The sequence below is a fragment of the Heloderma suspectum genome, chromosome 1, assembly GCF_057233095.1.
Source record: "Heloderma suspectum isolate Gila_16-S chromosome 1, 16-S_ref, whole genome shotgun sequence".
Classification (NCBI taxonomy): domain Eukaryota; kingdom Metazoa; phylum Chordata; class Lepidosauria; order Squamata; family Helodermatidae; genus Heloderma; species Heloderma suspectum.
The window spans coordinates 334,863,963-334,885,237 of NC_139458.1; the positions used below are offsets into that span (position 1 = coordinate 334,863,963).

General features: G+C 43.1%; 1 protein-coding gene across 1 annotated transcript in view; it reads left to right on the top strand.

The window, feature by feature from the left end:
• Nucleotides 1–13,912, top strand: part of LAMA2 (laminin subunit alpha 2) — a 619,437-nt gene extending 605,525 nt beyond the window's left edge. Inside the window, exons 58-63 of the mRNA XM_084827486.1 lie at nucleotides 2,265–2,454; nucleotides 5,082–5,237; nucleotides 7,363–7,516; nucleotides 9,269–9,399; nucleotides 10,315–10,537; nucleotides 12,243–13,912. Of these exons, the coding sequence (XP_084683612.1) occupies nucleotides 2,265–2,454; nucleotides 5,082–5,237; nucleotides 7,363–7,516; nucleotides 9,269–9,399; nucleotides 10,315–10,537; nucleotides 12,243–12,400 (1,012 nt within the window). The 3' untranslated portion in view covers nucleotides 12,401–13,912. The remainder of the gene's footprint in view (nucleotides 1–2,264; nucleotides 2,455–5,081; nucleotides 5,238–7,362; nucleotides 7,517–9,268; nucleotides 9,400–10,314; nucleotides 10,538–12,242) is intronic.
• The last annotated feature ends 7,363 nt before the right edge of the window (nucleotides 13,913–21,275 follow it).

Genomic DNA, 21,275 nt, shown 5'->3' on the forward strand with positions numbered 1-21,275 from the left:
CAGTTTTGAGATGGATTGGTCCAGAAGTTCATTCTGCTAGTGTGGTATGCTGAACCGTAGATATGTTTTTAAGCAGAGCAGACACAATTGAAGGAGCTGAGCAAGATTACTTCTAAGTACCGCACAAAATGACCATATGAAATGTTCTTGTCCTTCTAGAATTCAGCTAAACTGATAGACTCTATACTTAGCAAGCATTCCATTTTAGTTCAGAAGCTACTTTCCAAAATTAGTATAGCTCTTTAGCATTCCTTTAAAAAGCTTTTTAGAACAAAGAAAAATAAAACAAAAATACCAAAGAGAGAGAATTAATGGTTTCCAAATGTCATAGGCAAATAAGATCATCTCTCTGTTGTTGGAATTAATTTCCTGGAATTATGTATATTGCAAGCTACCGACACTATAGGTGTCTCTATATGAGCAATTTATTGCATTAAACTCATGGAAGTTTGTGGGTCCTTTACACAACATTGTCAACCTCCAGGACGTCTCCCACACATTTCCCCCTTTATCCCACTTTCAAAATGATCGGAGATAAGCTAGTAATAAAAGTTAAGGGCGCCATATTGGCAGTGTGTAATGCCAGCATAATGCTATGAACTTGCCAAGGAAGGACTTTCCTCAATTCAAATCACATGTCTGCCATGTAAATGCTTGAGCACATTTCTCGATCGCGGGCCATTCGGAGGGAGAAGACAGAGACAGATCTGATCCCTCACCCCACCAAACTCAGAATCAATGTCCTCTGTTGATTCAGAGCATCCCATCTGCGGCTGCACTCAAGTTAATCTAACAGCTTTACGGCTGCTAGGGATGTACGAAAGTCACTTACCTTTTCAAAGGGTGACATTCGCAGTGGGGGGTAGGGGCTCTGTCCCTCCCCTCGAAATTCTCTCCAGCCGTTCCGCTCTGTGGAGATTCCACAGAGCTGCCAGCCGGGGCCACCCGCAGCCACTGGGCAGCCTGCACAGGGACGCAAATGGCGGCGGCCATAGCCGCCGCCATTTGCATCCCTGTATTTTGCCATGATAGGCTACGCAAATATTTACATAGCCTATCATGGCAAAAAAAAACAACAACAGCGAATGGGAAAAAAATTCCTTTTTTTTTTTTGCCGTGATAGGCTACGTAAATATTTACGTAGCCTATTACGGCAAAAAAATAATAATAAAGGGAACACAAATGGTGGCCACTACGCCATTTGTGCCTCTGTCTTTTGTCGTAATAGGCTACGTAAATATTTACGTAGCCTATCACATGGCAAAAACAAGGGAACGCAAATGGCAGCCGCCGTAGCCGCTGCCATTTGCGTTCTCTTAGTTTTGCCGTGATAGGCTACATAAATACTTATGTAGCCTATCACGGGTAATGCAGGGACAGCTACGTAAATACTTACGTAGCCTATCACGGCTATATGGAAGAAGTGAATAGTGTCTGCAGACGTGGCCGCCATTCGCAATGCAGCACAGATGGCAGCAGGTAGGTGCTCTGTTCTGGGCCCATTTCGCAGGGTGGGGGGCTGGGGGGCTTCATTCCACCACAGATTTCAGGGGTCCGAATGCACTGGCATTCAGCCTCACCGATATCCGTGGCGGAATTCTCTGACTTCCCTAACAGCTGCAAATGGCATCTGCTACACCATTTGCGTCCGGAGTTAGCCCAGTGATATGGCATGGCAATGGCAGCTGGCTGTATCACCAGCGATGCAGACCCGGCGGCCGGCTCTGCGGGATTGCTGCACGGAGGAGCCAGCCCGGATGGATTCCGGAGAGAGGCGGAGGTGAGTTCCCTGTTCTGCCACAGACTCCAGATGCTGGATTCTTTGGAATCCAGCCTCATTGGGGTCCGTGGTGGAATTCTCTGCCATCTCTAGCTGACAGATGACCAATTCATCCCCTCACCGTGGAACTTTTGACGGGCATGCTCAGAGGTCACACCTATCCATTACAACAAACTGAAAGCCTAGTTGTGAAGGATTGCTCTTAAGAACTAATGGCCTTTTGTGGATGGAGGGGCAAGTTTTGATTTCCTATTTTTCTGCACACATAGAGTTTGTAGCTTAAGCCCTAAATCAAGTCTGTACTGTAAGTGCATGAATATTACATCCATACACTTTGGCAAGGGATATTAGGTGTCTTGGTTTTATATGTCTTATAAATAAGTTTGCCTTTGGCAATGCTAGCTTTATGAGAAAGACTAAAAGATAAAGCAGATTAATGCTTCTGACTTTCCATTCTTTCTTTTTTTTATCCCCAAATGTGCAGACTCACCATTGAATTTGAAATCAGAACTACGGCTGAAAATGGGTTGCTTTTCTATATGGCCCGGATCAATCATGCTGATTTTGCCACTGTTCAGATAAAGAATGGCTTTCCTTACTTCAGCTATGACCTGGGACATGGGAACACAAGCACAATGATTCCCAACAAAATCAATGATGGCCAATGGCACAAGGTATGACTTAATGCTGGCCCAGGAGCTAAATAAATGATTAGTTTATGTGCAGAATGACAAATCCCCCATAAACTCTGTGGTTTTGCCATATTCATTGGAGAAGCAATGAATATGGCAAAACAATAGAGTCATGGGATTTATTTATACAGTAACATGGGTTGTATTTCAATTGCTGCTTTTCATCAGAACCTTTGTGAACCTTCCAAGGGTGTTTCGTTGGCCACTGTCGAAAACAGGACTAGATCTACACCAGTGCTTTTATCGGTATTGAAGTGCACTGATAACTGTTGAGGCACATTAGGCATTCCGTATACCACTTTTCTAGCCTTATTTCCCACTAATAATATTCCATATTATCCAAAATAGTGCAATGGATGTCACTGTGTGCACTACGAGGTATAAATCTGCAAAAGGGATATAGCATCACCACGATGGGATGGTATCGATTTGACAAAAGGTGTAGATCTGGCTCAGGATGCTGAACTAGATGGACCCTTGGACAGAATCAACAAAGCTCTTCTTATGTTTCCTGTTAGGAGCAAATCAGTACAATCCTTCAATTTTCTTGAGAGCAATTGATGGGTTGGGACTGACTCCTCAGGTTGCAGCCTGACCTAAGGTGGGTCACAATGCAAATACATGATAAAAAAGGAGAAGTAAAAAGAGAGTGATCACATCACTCTGGTGCTGCAGGAGTTGCACTGGATGCCAGTTGCTTTCTGGGCCAAATTCAAGGCGTTGGTTTTGATCTTTAAAACCCTATACGGTTCCAGCCCAGCCTATCTCAAGGAGCGCCTCCAGCAACACCAGATAGGCTGCTCAACAAGATCAGCCTCGGATGGCCTTCTCTCTGTCCCATCAGCCAGGACAGCTAGGCTGGTGAGGACGAGGGAGAGGGCCTTCTCTGTGGAGGCCCCCACTCTGTGGAACTCCCTCCCTAGGGAACTCCGCCATGCCCCCTCTCTAATGAGCTTCCGCCAGGCATTGAAAACTTGGTTGTTCGGGCAGGCATTTGGGGTGGGCTAGGGCATTTTTAGAATATTAAATTTTAATGTTTAATTTTACTGTTTTAGATTGTTTGTACTATTGTACATTGCCCAGAGTGGCCGGGTGGCCGGCCAGATGGGAGATTAAGAAAATAAACAAACAAACAAATAGATTCCCTAAATGCATGTTTGGATGAAGGTAGGGCCAAGGACTGAAAAGTTTTGAATCTACTCAGATCCTTGATTAACCTATGTGCAGACATCCCATTTTTAAGGTTTCTGTTATTAGCTTCTGTTGCTGTTTGGCCCAATACAGCAGGATGGGGCTTTGGTAGAACCTGCTGACCTTATGAATTACTTCCACTCCCTAAAAGGGGGAAAGGAGACAAATAATGAAATCGAGTGTGCATCCACACTATTCCATTATTGTCCGGCCTTTCCTCGTCCTTATGAAAATTGTTCTTGAACATCACTTGTAGATCATTCACATTTCCTTGTCTGGATGCATGTGTTTTCTAGAAGAGGAGACTGCAAAATTCCACATCACTCCTGCAGTGGTTGGATGCAAATGTACTGGGGTTTTAGAAATCAAAGTACTCATCCCCACCCCTTATCCCAGTTTCCTTGTTAACATCCCACCTATGATTTCTGTTTCTGGCTGAGAATGTTATGCTTTCCTGCTGCTTCTCAGTGGGCATGCTGGAGGAAAGCTTCTGCAGCTCACATAGGAAAGCCAGAACTAAACACTGTGTGCATATCAGTCTGACACAACACTATTAAGAACACTGTGCATACTGCAGCCTACAGATTCATTAGCTGCTAGAGCCGCTGGGCAGTAGGTTTTGGAATTGTCCAGCATCAGCAGGGGGACCAGGTTTAACATCAAGAGGGTTTGATTCATTAGGAGCAAAATGTCTAGCCTTACAAGGCCATACGCTACAGTTTAGGCAGCTGTAGTTCATCCATCCTATGCATAATATGTTCTGCAAATCATTGGACATAAGGTGGGTGGCGGTGGTGGTGTTAGGTGACATTAATATCAGACATGCCAGCATTTCCGTGGCCTAAAGAATGACTAGAAGAAACAAATGTCCTAGAATCTATCTTAGGTTATTATATTCATGCTTCCTAGTGCATTAATATTCTTTTAAATGCACGTAACTCTTGACCTAGTGCATGTATACTATAGCACACCAATTATGAGGAAGAAACAGATTTAACCAGTCTGTAGTTATTTATATTCCACACTTGTTATTATTATAGTAATCCAACTTCCTCAGCATATATGGCCTTTTCCAGAGTGTCATATGCAAAAATCAGAGAGGTCTGTGCCATCGAGAACCTTATAATGTAACAGTGCAATCCTATGCATGCTTAGACAGAAGTAACACCTCATTACTTTTCAGTGGAGCTTACTTCCAGCTAAATATGTACTTGGGAGCAAGCCACAATGAACATATAGTGCGGCATACTTCTGAGTAGGCATGTAGAGGACTGCACTGCACATGTCCTATTTATCCCTAGGCTGAGAGACTAAAATGAGATTAGACTGTGTGCATAGGACTACAACCTTAGCAGCTCTAACAAAAATATGTAGTGAAAATAACAACAGCAACAAGCTAAACATCTATCTTATTCCAGATAAAAATATTCCGAAGCAAGCAGGAAGGCGTCCTGTTAGTTGATGGTGCCACAAACAGGACCACTAGCCCAAAGAAAGCTGATATTTTGGATGTTGTGGGGATGCTGTATGTTGGAGGACTGCCAGTTAACTATACAACTAGAAGAATTGGTCCGGTAAGGAAGGAAGATATATTTCATGTTTTTAAAATCCTAGCACATTCCTATTATGTGTTGGCAACCACTGTCATGTACATGTTATAGCCATACTGTGAAAAAAGATACACATAAGCATTTTGTTCTCATTGTCCTTGAAAAGGCTTGAGGTTCACATTTAAGCTCATTGTTGCCACTCTACCAGATATTTAACCCCAGGCAGGAAGTGATGCCTGGTTACCACCAAACAAACAAGTAATCTAGACTGGTGTTAAATTGAAACACTGCTTCTTTAATTTGAACACTGTGGCCACTCTTGCTTCATTCTCTGCACCCATAATGACTATTTTAACTATGAATAGCTTCCTAAAAACAGTACAAACACTTGTAGGGTAGATAGCTTATTAACAAATTCACCTAGAGTAGGAAGTGTAACCCCCAAAAATGATTTACTTCAAAGAAAACAGAAGGGTGTAATGCCTCAAGTATTTGGAGAAAAGGAATATTAACAGACTCTTCCAGATGTTAGGGAAGGGCTGGCTATCCAGCTTTAGAGATTTTACTGTTTCTAGTTTTTCTCGGCCCAAGTCAACAACCATTCTGAGCAATCATTAAGAACAAAACTTGGCTCCTTCTAGCCATACAGCATGTATCCACCTGCTCAGGAAACAGGTCCAAGAGATTTTCTAGGAAAGAGATGACTACACTGCCAATTCAAGGCCTTGGTGTCATAGTGACTTTGTGAATCATCTGGCTATGCTGACCACACCTCCCACTGCGAAAGGCAATTAACACTGTGTTGTCTGTAGACACAGTGAATTAATTGTGCATTATCTTCTTAGGCAGCCTCCTGTCTCCTCACTCCTCTCTCTTCCCTTGGACTGAGGGACAAACTAAAAGTTACCTTACCTGCAAAGTTCTGGCCTTGAGTGCAGGTTTTCTTTGTCACATTGTCAGCTCAGACCCCTCGATCTGTATTGGGACCCTAGCATGGGAGGTAGGGAGGACTTTGCCCTCTCCCACTGTGGTCCTGATCTGGATCGGGGGCCCCGTGCCTGGAATTTGTATTACCCCCCCAAAAGGTCCCATAGAAACAAATCAGACCTTTTTGAGTAATGCAAATTACAGGCATGGGGGTGGCATCTGGATCAGGGCTGCAACGGAGGAGGAGGGAAGGTTAAAGTCCCTGTCCATACACCATGCTTGTGTCCTGATCCAGATTGGGAGCCCTGCACTAACAATGTGTGGTGAAAAATACCCTAAATCCTGCACACAGAACCAGAACTATGCAACTTAGATGACATTTAGTTTGTCCCTAAGAGAAATTCTGCTGAAGGCCTGTGCTTTCAGAGCCCTACAAAGAAGCTGTATATAACTGTGTTACATTACCAGCAGGAAATGAAGAGCCTGAATCATTAGTCAAGATGTAACAGAAAACATAAACATATTGATATAGGACTCTCAAAGAGAGTCAGCTCTTATGAAATATGGGGGTGTGCACAACCCATGGGCTGTCATGCATGACCAGGGGACAGCATATGTGCTGCCTGCAGTGCGCCTGCCACTTCCACTTTTGCCCAGCTCCTCCAAAAGCAGCTCCTTCCTAGGTCGCTGAGTGCGATGTCTGAACCTGGACTGCTGGGTTATTTAGGGTGCAGTCCTATGCTTGTTCTAAGCATGATGGCTCTCCGCTCCAAAAGATGTACACATGCGAATAACAGTAAATGTGCACAATCCCTTTTGTGATGCTGAAAATATGTTCTACGTAGGAAGGAGAACAGTCGAGAAAGGATGTTGAATTTTATGTTTCTAATACAATTTGATGTGCTGCTACACCACACATTTTTTGTCACCTTTGATATAAAATGAGCCTTTAAAAGTGACCCAGATTTTGGGTGATGGGCTCTGCAGAATTTCTGCTAAGCAACATAAATAATTATTCAGATAATAAATGGAGATTCGTCCCATTAACAACAGATATTTTATAGAATGGTCATGTAAAGAGGCTCAGTCATTTCAGCAAGCCAAGAACAATGAATAAAAATGCCAGATTCTCCCTAATGCCATATTTGAGTCTTTCCATTGTGGGATGAAAGCATTTGAGATGGCAGTGCATACTAACACCCTATTTTTCACCCTTATGCAGGTTGTCTATAGCATTGATGGCTGCATACGGCATTTTCAGATGACAGAGTCTCCTGTTGATCTGAATAATCCTACCTCCAGCTATAATGTTGGAAAGTGCTTTGCCAATGCACAGAAAGGAACATACTTTTCAGGAACAGGGTTTGCCAAAACAGGTAATGCTGTGCACTGTATTATTCTTAGACAGACCACCAGGGGATTGTCTAAGGGTGCAATCCTATGCATATTTAGACAGAAGAAGGTCCTACAGCTCCCAGCATTCCACAGCCAGCATGGTTGGTGGGGAATGCTGGGAGTTGTAGGACTTTTTTCTGTCTAAACATGCATAGGATTGCACCCTAAATTGTTCTTTAGAAATCATGGCTGGGCCCTCCTAAATAGTTGCCAAGGGGGCATGAACATACCAGAGAATAAAGGCTGAAAAGTGAGGAAGAGGAAGGAAAGGAACATAGATATTTGTGGTGACCAACAGGGATTGCTTCCTGGCCCGGCCTTGTGGAAGTTGAATTTGTTTAATGAGAACGAGTAACAGTAGCTAGGCTTTGCACAATATTGTGGCTGCAGTCATTCTTCTTTTTAAGGATTCAAAATGAAATAATGTCACAGAAAAACATAGGAATGCCATTTAAAATGAAAACATCGGAATGGCATTTAAAACTGCTTGTGCCATCATAACCGTAGGTCCCTCAACAAATCTACAGGCTACTTTTTTTTTAATTGCCCAGAATTCACATTCATGGAATGAGGCTTTCCTGCCTTTCCCCTTGCTATCCCTTTGCCCCCCAAATGTCTGCTCCTGGGAGTTGGGGGACCCTTGGGAATGGTGTAAAATAAGGTACGGGGAGCTGCAGATGGAGGGACGAGTTGCCCCGCTTGCATGAATGGAGGAGCAGCTTAGGGGCCAAGCCTGTGATTCTCACCACCGTGCTCTGCTTCTGTTGCCCTTGAGAAGACTGAGACAGCCACTCTTATTCAGTCACACACGTATGTGCGGACACATGCTCCCACGTATACACATGGTCTGTGTAAGCTTACTTCAGTGACTTGCAGCCTTCCCCATCCTGGCGCCCTCCAGATGTTTTGGACTAGAACTCCCATCATTCCTGACCATGGGCCATGCTGTCTGGTACTGATGGGAACTGAAAGCTGACTCAGAGCCTCTCTGTCAATCCCATCTCCTCCTATGTGCATCCCCTGCATTTCTCCAGCTGTGGACCCCGCCTCCTTCTGGCATTGAGATTTAGGGGAGTTCGCAGTGGATTCCAGCAAATACGCACCATGTGCTGCTTACCATAGGCTTAAACAGCTGGAGGCCAGAACAAGCTAGCCTTTCTTTCATGGCACCATGAGTGCAAGGGCCAGTACAAGCCTAGCTAGTGCTTCAAGGAAGATGCTGAAGAGCATGCGTGAGACCCGAAGTACCCACAAGATTGCCAATTTCAATCCAGGACAGAGTTCCTGTGCCTTTAACAGTTGCACAGAAAAGAGGCCTAAATGGGTGGACAGTTTCTCCTATCATAGTGTTGTAGGGATAGAAGGGCCACCTGCCAGCCTCTTTTCTCTCCAACTGCCAGTTCCTATCATAAGAAATTCAGAGGCATTGCTTTTTGTCAGGAGGAGTGGATTCTGGACATAGTCCTTGCACCTTTCTTTTCTGTCCAGCTTGCTGAAGGAAAGGACTCTTAGGAAATATAGCATACCTGTGACCCATTACCTTTTGGGTAAGGCCAACTGTGTGTTTCATATAACTGTGAAATCATATAATGAATCATCATTATACATTCATATAATGTTATTGGCAGTAACATTATTATGAGCAATGTTGTATGATTGCAAGATAGAAAAATAATGCTAGTGGTATTATTGAAGATCTGTATTTTACCCCACCTTTCTTCCTTACTTCTCAGTTGGAGCATATAAAGTGGGAATAGATCTGCTAGTGGAATTTGAGTTCCGTACAACCCGGACAAATGGTGTTCTATTAGGGATCAGCAGCCAAAAAATGGATGGCCTTGGCATTGAGTTAGTAGATGAAAATGTGAGTAGAGAACTATCAGAAATATATCTGATCATGTTTTGCTTCTCAAGCACTTTACATAGACTTTGCCACAGGATCCCAGGACCTGAGCTAGGACTGAAACCAACCATGGTCTTTGAGCCAGGAGCAAAGCCAACCATGGCCCCAACATCATTACTCTGGTGGCTGTAGAAAAAGCCAGAATCCAGCCTAGTAGGGTTACCTATGAATAGAGTTACTTTGACTTACAGGGCACAGCCAGGCTGCTCTATCCCACTTTCTCGGTTAGGATATCACTTTAGCATCTAAGCCAGAGCTGTAGGAATGGGCAGCCAAAGTCCCTTGTAATGAAACTTCTGTTTGCCTTTCAAAATCTTCTCTTGGTTCTGCTATGATACTTTCTAAAGGAGATTCTACTTGGACACTTGCTTTGTTCCACACACTGCTGTTCACTTAGTGGATTGTTAAACATTTTGCAAGTTAGTCAAGTGTGTGCAAACATTGTAATTACTGAACCCATTGCTGAAACACTGTTTTCTGTCTATTATCCGTTTTAGAGTTTGGCAGCAGTAAACTTGGCAGGCGGAATGTCCATAATTTTGAGCTTTCCTGCCAATATTGGTCCTGAGGCTACAAATTAATTTCAAGTGGATCTTTGAGTACAGCATGATTTCATGCATTTATGTTGATTAAGTATTTAATCACTGCTTTTGCTGAAGAGAAAAGCTAAGCCACTCTTGCTTTTCATGGAGGACAATCAGTACCATAAGGGTGCCATATCAGTCCCTGCTTCATACCTTGTATAACTAGAAACAGCTTTAAGGCAGATCAAATCTGACAGCATAACAGCCGGGCCTGCAATTAGCATATTTCTTTTGCGGGGGTCACTTTTATAGCTAATTGGTTTTCCTAATTGTTTTTTAATTTGCTCTCCAGGTTATGTTCCATGTCGATAATGGTGCTGGTCGATTCTCTGCCATCTATGAACCTGCTATACCAGGTAGCTTGTGTGATGGACAGTGGCACAAGGTTATCGCACACAAAATAAAGCATCGTGTGATGCTGACAGTGGATGGCCACCATGTAGAAGGTATCAGTCCAAATGCAGCTTCCACTTCAGCAGAGACTAACGATCCTGTCTTTGTTGGAGGATATCCTGGTGAGTACACCAGCTAGGCATTCAGAGGTCTACAAACGTTTTCTTCATAATGAGTTTCTTAAGGTAAAATCACTGGGACTGACAAAATATAGAAGTGTATACTGTCTGGGTCAGGCTCTGTGCTGCATGAGCTAAAAACAAAAATGGTGAAGTAGCGGCACGCATACAGTTGCCTAAAAACACATGTGTCACACACCCACCGTGCAAATGGTTGCCCTCTCAGTTTTGATGGTAGCAGTCACCTTCTTGCAAAGATAGGGGACAGGTGATTGGCGCTATCGAAATTGACCAAAGCAACCCTCTATTTGGCAGAGTCTGGCACAGATTACTGTGTACCACTGTGTGTGTATGTAGCATGAGAAGCTGTGTATTGATTTGGAGCTGTGTTTTTGTTTACCCTCAAAACAAGTTAGGATGTTATTAATTTGGTTGATCAGCTAACCACACATTAATCATAAAGTCCCACTGGTTATTCCTTCATCTTCCTCCATTCCTCCTTGTCCCTGGCCATCAAAATCTAATTGGAATAAGACAACTTATGCCACTTTTGGAAAACCTGGGCTCAGACTTTGATGATAGTCCAAGGGAAGGGAATTCTAAAGTTGAGGGGAAGCCTTTTTTTCATGGTTGCCCATGGGGTTGTGGGTCCCCACAATCTTGGTGGAATGGCCCAAGACAGATTAATGGTAACAGGACCATCAAAGTTGTGAACTTTAAGCTCAGTGGTTTGCCTTTTTCAGCTGACAAACTAGAAGCTTAGGCAATTTTGGGGACATGTTTCTTATTCTTAAGCCAAGTGCAAAACTACATTTTGCCAGTTTCCCTTCCTTGCCTCCCCCCGCCCCCGTGATTGTTAGTTTCCTCAGAATAGTCAGGATCCTTGGAGAGACATTGCTGTAGAACTCTCAGTTCCATATTTTATTTTTTTAAACTACATTCTGCAGCCCTGCAAGGCTTCAGGATCCCTAATAACAGCTTAGCCAACTATTTAGTTCCCCCATCATTGCTTTTATCAGCCTGGCTAAGGTGATCACCCCACTGCATGTCCAAAGGCAGGTAAAAACCAGGATAGCCCTGCCCATAGAAGGTTTCCCAACCCAGAAGCAGAGTTTCCCAGAAACAAGTTAAATATACCTGCTGTGGCCATTCAGCCCCTTGTGTGGCCTTTTGCCACTGGTACTCGATGTTCCCATGCTGTGTGTAGTCCTCTGAAGGCCACCTTGCCATTTATTGTATTTCTCAGTCACCCTATAATCAGGGTTCTCTGGATGACAGTGTTTGAACACATTTCTGCCATACCCTCCCCACTCCTTAAATAGAGAGCCATAACCCCCTACCTCTGTCTCTTCTTGCTCTATCACTGTTACTAGGAATAGTCTGCCAGTCTTAAGCTAGGGAGATTGGTGTACTAATCACTCTTTTTTTCTTTCTGTAAACTTCTGTGGTAAAATAAAACTTCTCAAGTGAGTGTTGTCCACTTCATCAGAGAACAGTGTACAAACTTCCATTTAAAAATCCCACCGTTTCCAGGTCCATCAGGTGCACATCTGTATATGCAAGTTCTCATAAATGTGAGAACAAGGATATCTGGAAACAGTTTGCACTGTTTTCTATTTACAAGTGGGGCACAGAAAATGAGATACATTTTCTTTTAGGAGAAAAAAGGGTCTGCATAGTTATTATTTTTTCTCTCTCTCCCTCACAGATGGACTCAATCAGTTTGGCCTGACCACTAACATCCGTTTCAAAGGATGTATTAGATCCTTGAAGCTCACCAAAGGGACTTTTAAGCCTCTGGAGATTAACTTCAGCAAAGCCTTGCAGATAAAGGGAGTTCAGCCTCTATCGTGCCCTGCAAATTAACAGGAACATTGTCCAACTCTGATATGGCCTGACCACTTAAAAAGAAAAAACGAGTGCCTCAGATATTTAAAGAACCCTATATGCACAGTACCTTCATAATAAAAAGGTCCTTTCGCAAATATTTTGACTTCAGTCTGTGATATATTCAAAATGGCGCTATTTTAAGGTGTGTTTCTAAAACAAACATTTAAATGATCAATACTTTCCCCTCGGAATGAAAAAAGCAGCAAGTTACTCCTGTGTGATGTGTCAGTCTTTCCCTCAGTTTGAAGTGAAATTATTTACTATAGTTTTGAGGAATGGAATTGTATTTATACAGATCCATGGTTTTCAATGGGTAAAGTGGGCTATGGTCCCATTTGTCTGGGTATCTTGAGATCTAGACAGGTGGCTGTGTGTACTGTGTACCCCACTTTCTCGCATTGGTTGATTGTGGTAGGGAGCCAACTGAACTAATGTTGTTTCCCCTGGGAGTTTTTTGATAATGACTATCTTACCTTGATAATGACTGGACCTTTGGCTCCACTTCTACCTTTTCTTTATGCTATTCTGCCAACTCTGTGGGTAGAATGTGACCCACAGAACAATCTCATGCTTTATCTTGGTGGGATGTTACAGTAAAGTGGAGAAAGTGGATAAGCAAATGACTGGTTCACTGGATTTTGTGGCTTCTAGTCGGACATCCAAAAGGCATATATCACCCACAGGGGGTGCCATTTTAGGTTTTGGTAAGAAGGCCTAAGATATTTCAATTGAGAGGGAAGCAAGATTCCCAGCAAGGATCACAGGCCTAATTTTGGATCTATTTGAGATTCATTTGCAAAAAAAGAATATTTTAATAGTGCATAGCATGTTGTTATTACTTTTGTACTTTGTAATAACAAGAAATGCAGGTGCTCCTGAAAAATAGTCCCATGTGGTCTGAAGCCTGCTGTCTCTTGGTTACATATCTCCCCACAGTGAGACTCATGTGTTATACCTGCATCTGGAGCTTGTGCATCTCTCTGTAGGGGAGAGGTGTAAGTTCTTCCTTTCGTTATTACACAGGGAAAAATGGATACAGGCACTTCCATGTCTGTAATTCCCACTTCAGCATAATGTCTGAAGCTCCTCACAGTTCAGTCTGGAAATACTGAGATGTCTCCTTCTTGACATGGAGGCCCAACATGCTGCACTTGAGAACTTCAGATCCAGTCAAACATGCATAAATTATCCATTACTATGTGAGGTTAATTTAAAAACTCAACAATAAAGCCATTGTGTCCTTTAAAAAAACGATATTGTTTTACTGTGTCCTAACATCTGGATCGTCAATGTTTTCTGCTACTGTTTTCTATGTTCCATTTGTGTATAATACTGTTTCCATGATATGCAGGACACATTTTCTTTGTGTGTGTGTGGGGCAGGGGGAGAAAAGGCAATGACAAAGTTCACTGCTTAATCACTTTGTGTAATGTTATTACAAAGAACATATTGGACTGAAACCCTAATATATCATTTGAATAGCAATTGAATGTTATGTGTTTCTTCTTAAAAAAAGAAAAGAAATAACAATAAGATATATTTCACTCACAGTCTCTGATAAGAGATAGTAGACAAAATTGGTATTTTCACATGTTGTGGATCTAAGCTTAACTAGTACACATCTTTGGTGCTCACGATACTGCAAGACATTTTATTAGACTGGCCACTTATGAATCACCAAAGAAGAGGACAAAATTTGCGCAAACTTTGTATATGCTAATTTATATGTATAAATGCAGATATAGAAATAATTATTGTAATTTTAATAGAAATACAGTCCATCTCACCATAGTGTAGAAGACTGTGACCAGGTGGCCTGTGTGCCTGCAGATTCAGCCTGCTGTCCAGGTACTGTTGATGGGCCACAGTTCTGATGATTCATTATCTTTAAACTGGAATTGGACTGGGCAGCCCTTCAGAAAGAGAATGCCTTCAAATAGAGGATGGTCCTCTGCCAGTCCTTCAAATAGAGGACTGTCCTCTGTAAAAGAGGACACATGGCCACCCTACATTTTACACATTCCATACATGACAGAGTCACATTTTTAAAGGACTGCAGTGACATTAGGAAAAGCAGCAGAGCAGAAGTGAAATAATTCTCTACAGTGTTTATGCAACATATTAAGCACTGTGTTCCACACCCATATTTTAAATAGATGGGTGTGGGGACAGGTGGGTGGGTGAAGTACCTAAGTTTTCTTGGAGCTATTTTGGAGTAACTATGCCCCTTGTGGGCAATTTTGGAAAGGCTGTGGCCCAACTTGTAAGTCAATCCAGTTGGAGATCGAGCTCAACAAGATGGGACCTACCTTCAAGATGTTGCAATTCCAGCAAAGGAATAACATGTAAGGTGGGGGAATTCCAACAGGGAATTCTGTAGGAACTTCATATACTCCCATCCCTATCCAGCTTGGGGTCTAATCAGTGCAGGAGCAGACTTCTGCATGTGTATCCCAGGCTGTATAGGGAACCATGTATGCAAAGCACTCCTCCCTCATGCATGGCTCCCTTTTCTGATCCCACAGCAGGAGCTGAACATGCAGAGGCTAGACATCCATCACTTAATTGCTTGGGGAGATGGAGGGGGTGGACTCCGGCTCTCAGCTGACATAGGGAATCTTAACCTTCTTGAAACATGGGAAGCTGCCTAATACCAAGCCAGGGCATCCTGAACACTCCAGGTTTTAGACAGTTCTCCAGGTTTCAGACAGACGTCTTTCCCAGCCCTACCTGGAGATACCAAGGATCCACTACTGAGCTGTAGCTCTTCCTTTTTAGCAAAGGCCAAGGCAACACAGGGCATGCAAAAGTTCTCAAGCTCAGTTTCTGGCACTTCCACAACACGGCTGGGAAAAATGTGTCTGAAACTCTGGCGAGCTGCTGCCAGACAATGTAGGGAATGTTGATCTATATGGACTCTTGACTCGGTATACTTTCCTGTGCTCCACAAAAGGACTCCATGCACATATACCATTGGATTGGGACATCCTTCTGGGTCTCACCTCAGAATTACCAAGATATTCCACAGTGGCACTTCTAAAATTATTATTTCTGCATAATTATTGCCTTGAATGAACTTCCAGCCCCATCTTTTAGTTTTCATCTGTTCTAGAACAAAGTTAGTCTGAACAGAAATTGAATTGATCATTTCTGATTATCTGGTCTTAATTAAGAGCATCTCTCTATAATAATGAAAGTAAATACTGAGTCTCAAGAGGTCTCACTTTTTCAGTGTTACAAATGAATTATACGGAATAACACAATGTCCTACTTTTCTTCTTAATTTAATATAGTGGTTTGTTTGCTTCTGGCTGAAATTGCTAACAAGCGCAACTGAGCCAAGCATGCCCCAGGCCTTCCAAATCTTGTTCCAAATTAAATGTTGATGAAATTCTCAGGTTCCGATTTGATCTGTGTTTTGCTCCCCAACAAAATTTGCACCCCTGTCATTGTTATCAAAGCTTGCCGATATCGAGCAACACAACAGAAAGCTTGCTGTTATTTTTAGATTTCTTCCCATCCCTTCACCAGGTGACTCTCAGTGAAGTTTCCAGGATGACTCCCATCCTGCTATTTGCCAAACTCAGACCTGCTTAGAGTCAGAGATGGTACTTCTATGACTTACCGCCAGGCCATCCTAATGTCAGAGTTCAGTTAACCAGATGGTCAAAAATCCACAGCGGGTTTTGTGTTTCGTGGAACTGCAAGGTTTTGAGTTTTAAAAAACATGAATTTTTTTCAGCACTCTCTCTGAGGTGTTAATATTTAATCTCTGCAGGGGTGTTCTCTTCACTATTCACTGGGAAGGCCAGAGTCTGTTATGGCACCAACTGTTCATCAGCTCCATTAAGCCAAAAGAGGGCCAACTTGGCCAGATGGCATATGTGGTTGCTAGGAAACATGCAGACTTCTCTTTCCTTATTACCTTAAGCTGGACCTGTTTTCTTCAAAGTAATGTGAGAAATCACAGAACATTCCTAGGAACGATGTCAATAGCTTATACTGAGTGAGCTCATTGGTTCCTTTAGCCCAGGACTGCCTATGCCAGGTGTAGGCAACCCGGTGCTCTCCAGATGTTTTGGACTACAACTCCCATAACTCCTGACTATTGGCTGTGCTGGCTGGAACTTAAGGGAATTGTTGTTGTTGTTATTTTATTATTCCTATCCCTCACCCCACCCCCAAACTACATAGATTCAGCAACAGACCTAATTTTACCACATGGCTGCCATTGCATCTTGTTTGGCTTTCTTTGGATTTGTCCTCAAATGACCAAAAGCTCAGAGTGCGCCACTTGCTTTCCCTGCCCCCCACCCCATAGCACATGAACAAATAGAAAGTACTTACCATGACTTGTATATTGCTGTTAAGCTCTCCCCACAATGGACTGCAAGGCAGAGCAGACGCATTTCGCTGTAAGACTTCTTTTTTAAAAATGTGCTACTACCTGTGAATCTTTGAGTGCTGTAAGACATGGAGGACAGGTGGAGCAAATGGCAAGTGCCATTGCAAGTGGAGCTGCCGAAACTCTGGCCTTCGTTGAAGCTGCAGCAATGGCTTCAATCCCCTTTTGCAGCATTTAGCACTGCAGTGTTTAACTGAGCATAAGTTGCTCAGTTGCTTTCAGGGACTGTGTATGAAAATGCTGAACATCAAGCATGGGAGAAATCCAAGTGCTAGAAATTTCTGCTCTGCTATTTGAACACATGACACTACCTTATACTGAGTCACCCAAGTGGCCCATCCAGTAGCCCAGAATTGCTTGAGGCAGGGCATCCATCCTAGAGCTCTTAAAGAACTCTAATATGAAATTGCTGATCTTCTAACAAGAATATGTAACATGTCTCTAAGATCAGCCTCTGTGCTGGAGGAGTAGAGAATGGCTGACGTAACACCAATTTTTAAAAGAAACCTGGGGGGATCTGGGAAATTACAGACCAGTTAACATCTGTTCTGGGTAAATTGGTTGAAAGCATGATTAAAGATCAAATTAGTAAGCATATACAAGGACAAGCTCTGCTGAAAAAGAATCAACATGGTTTCCACAAAGGTAAGTCCTGTCTCACTAACCTTTTAGCGTTCTTTGAGAGTGTTGATAAACATGTGGACAGGGGTGACACTGTTTAACAAGACATTGTTTACTTGGATTTCCAAAATGCTTTTGACAAAGTCCCTCACCAAACACTCCTGTGTAAACTTACAGAATACAAGTCATGGCATAAGCAGAGCGGTCATCTTATGGATTAGTAACTGGTTAAAGAATGAAATGCAGAGAGTAGGAATAAATGATAAATTCTCCCAATGGAGGGATGTAAATAGTGGGGTCCCATAACGATCTTTATTGGGACCAATGTTTTTCAATTTATTCATAACTGATCTGGAATTAGGAGTGAGCAGTGAAGTGGCCAAGTTTGCTGATGTCATCAAATTATTTAGGGTGGTTAAAACAAAAAGGGATTGTGAGGAGCTCCAAAAGGATCTCTCCAAACTGGGAGAATGGGCATCTAAATGGCAAATGCGGTTCAATGTAACCAAATGTAAAGTGATGCACGTTGGGGCAAAAAATCCCAACTTCAAGTGTAAGCTGGTGGGATCTGAGCTAGCAGTGACTGACCAAGAAAGAGATCTTGGGGTTCTGGTGGACAGCTCGATGAAAATGTCCACCCAGTGTGTAGCTGCTGAGAAAAAGGCAAACTCCATGTTAGGCATAATTAGGAAAGGAACTGAAAATAAAACTGTCAGTATCATACTGCCCTTATACAAATCTATGGTGCGACCACACTTAGAATACTGTGTACAGTTCTGGTCCCAAACCTAAAAAAGGATACTGTAGAGTTGGGAAAAGTGCAGAAAAGGGCAACTACAATATTCAAGGGGCTGGAGAAGTTCCCTTATGAGGAAAGGTTACAACAGCTGGGATTGCTTAGCTTAGAAAAAAGGTAAGGGGAGACATGTTAGAGGTGTACAGAATTATGCATGGTACGGAGAAAGTGGATGGGAAGGCATTTCTCTCCCTCTCTCATAATTCTAGCACCTGGGGTCATCCCATGAAGCTGATTGGTGAGAGAGTCAGGACAGATAAGAGGAAGTACTTCTTCAGACAGTGCATAGTCAAACTGTGGAGTTCACTTCCACAAGATGACGTGATGGCCACCAATTTGGATGGCTTTAAAAGGCAATTGGACAAATTCCTGGAGGAGAAGGCTATCAATGGCTACTAGTCCTGATGGCTATATGCTATCTCCAGTATCAGAGACAGTATGCCTATGTACACCAGTTGCTATGTGCACCTATGTACACTAGTTGCTGTGGAACATGGGCGGGAGGGTGCTGTTGCACTCTTGTCCTGCTTGTGGGCTTCCCATGGGCAGCTGGTTGGCCACTGTGTGAACAGAATGCTGGACTAGGTGGACCCTTGGTCTGATCCAGCAGGGCTGTCCTTATGTTCTTAACCTCATTCCACAACTGGGGTGCTGCAGCAGAAAAGGACCTCACTTCCTTTGGTGTGGGCTCCCAGAGAAGGACCACTGAAGACCATCTTAGGACAGGTGTATATGGGATGAGACAATCCTTCAGGTAACCTGGCCCCAAGCCATTTAGGGCTTTGAATGTTAATACCAGCACTTTGAATCGGGCCTGGAAAAGGACTAGCAGCCAGTGCAGCTGGAAAAGTACTGGCGAAATGTGATCTCGTTGGCCAGTCCCTGTTAACACCCTTCTTCTTCTTAAGGTGCCATCTCCTATCGGAGATTAGCTATCATTACAGCTATTTTCGTTTTTATGCCGCTGCTCTGAATAGTTGTATAGAAGTACAGCTGAACCATTTCCTCAGATTCCTTAACCATGATGTTTGTCTTCTTCCTATTGATCTTTTCCCTTCCATTTTGTTAACAATCTTGCTGCCCTATTTTGGACTAGCTGAAGTTTCCAGGCCGTTTTCAAAGACAGCCTCACATATAGCACATTGCAGTAATCCAGACAAGAGGCTATCAGGGAAGGGATAGCTGTAGCTAGGCTGTCTCTGTCCAGATAAGGACATAATTGGTATACCAGCTTAAGCCGATAAAAGGGGCTCTGTGCCACCAAGTCCACCTGTGTCTCTAGTGACAATGCTGGATGCAAGAGCACCTCCACACTACAGGCATGATCCTTTAGGGGAGTGCAACCCCCCTCCTGAACAGGTTGAACATCCCTTGGCCGGGCAGACAAACTGCCAACTAACAGGACCTCTGTCTTGTCTGGATTGAATTCCCTTTACTTTTTCATCCCCATTACAAATTGTGTGGTGATGCTCTCACGGTTGTTCCTAAATCCCCCACCACTGCCTCCCCGCCCCCCCGCTGTGCTTTGCTTAGTCTCTGCTGAGTTAGTGAGCTCGCAAAGAACAGAAGGCTCCATGCACCCTGCTGTATCTCCCCAACAAAACAAACAAACAAAAATTAGTACTGTCAGTTGTCAAGATGCTGAGCACCTATTTGTGAAAGAGCATCATGCAAGCTGCTCTGAGATGTTGTGGTGCTCAGAAACCACATGGGGGAAAGGGGGCTGTGTAGAGAGCCTTTTTCACACATGGATTCTGATCCACGCACAACACCCCGTCTATGCTCAGCGTGCCATTGATGGGTGCATGAAACATCTCTTCTGCATGTTTACAGTGATTTGTTTCAGACTGATTGAGGCGAGTTCTAATTCAGTAACCTGCCTAACTGGAGAGGGACCAGTTGACTCAATGAAATACATTTATGCATGGAACCATTATCTGTGGATCTAAGCACTGCTAGGCAGTGTAGCCCTTGGCCATGCGACTCTCCAGGTACTTATCCGTAGTACCAACGCAAAATGAGCTGCTGTCTTGAGGCCTTGCAAAAGCTCATTTGAGGATAGCACAGCGGGATGAAGCAACTTTACCAAGCAGAGCAATGAAATCTCATTTTCTACTCTAACGGAAGGGAACTCGAGCAGAATGATGCATTTAAATATCCTTGTTAGTACTTCGATTAACTCAGCCGTGGCCAGTCTTAAAGATCTCTGCCGCACTGTCACTTCCTGCTTCTGTGAGAAGCCATAAAAAGTCAGAAACGCTTGTACCAGCACATGCTTTATGACAGCTCCGCTGACTCTCTGGCTTATTGGTTGCAGAGCATCATTGATTTACCATGCTGGAATGATCACTTTAAAACAAATACCTCTGCACTGACAAGGCAATATGGAACTGGCTTTCCTAAGTGAGTGCTAGAATGGCTGGCTTTCCTAAGTGAGCACTATAAAGCAGCAGCAGATTTGCTACTGATTTTAATAAGAACTTAGATTTAATTCCGAACAGCTTAACTGTTCAATTCATATAATTTCATTTAAGAATCCTGTAAGGATAATGGCACCAGGAAACATTCACGCCGGGAGTTCATGCTTCATCTCAATTAGCGCATGTGGCATTTGAAAGTGTTCAGGTGTCATAAGCTACTGGCAGAATATTAAAGCCAATGGATATTTCTGGGCTGCCCCTTAGAATGCGGTGCAGTGATTTTATCTAGGGGTTAGCGAGGCATGAATGACTGTAGCTGAGCCTGGTCTTCCAGTAATAGGCATAGTTTATTTTATTGTTTTATAACAGGTATACACTTTCCCTCTATTAAAATAGTATTCAACGTTGCATACAAAAAAGAAAAAAAATGCAACAGGGACAAGAACTAAGAGCTGACAAAATGCAAGAGCAGAAGCAAAAGACAATTCGTGAACAACGCCAGTTCAATGTTTAAAATGCCAGGAGGAAGACAGGAAAAGAATTAAAAATGCAGATAACACGCACACAAAATTACAGAATGAAAGCAGCACTCAACCCGACAGACGAGCT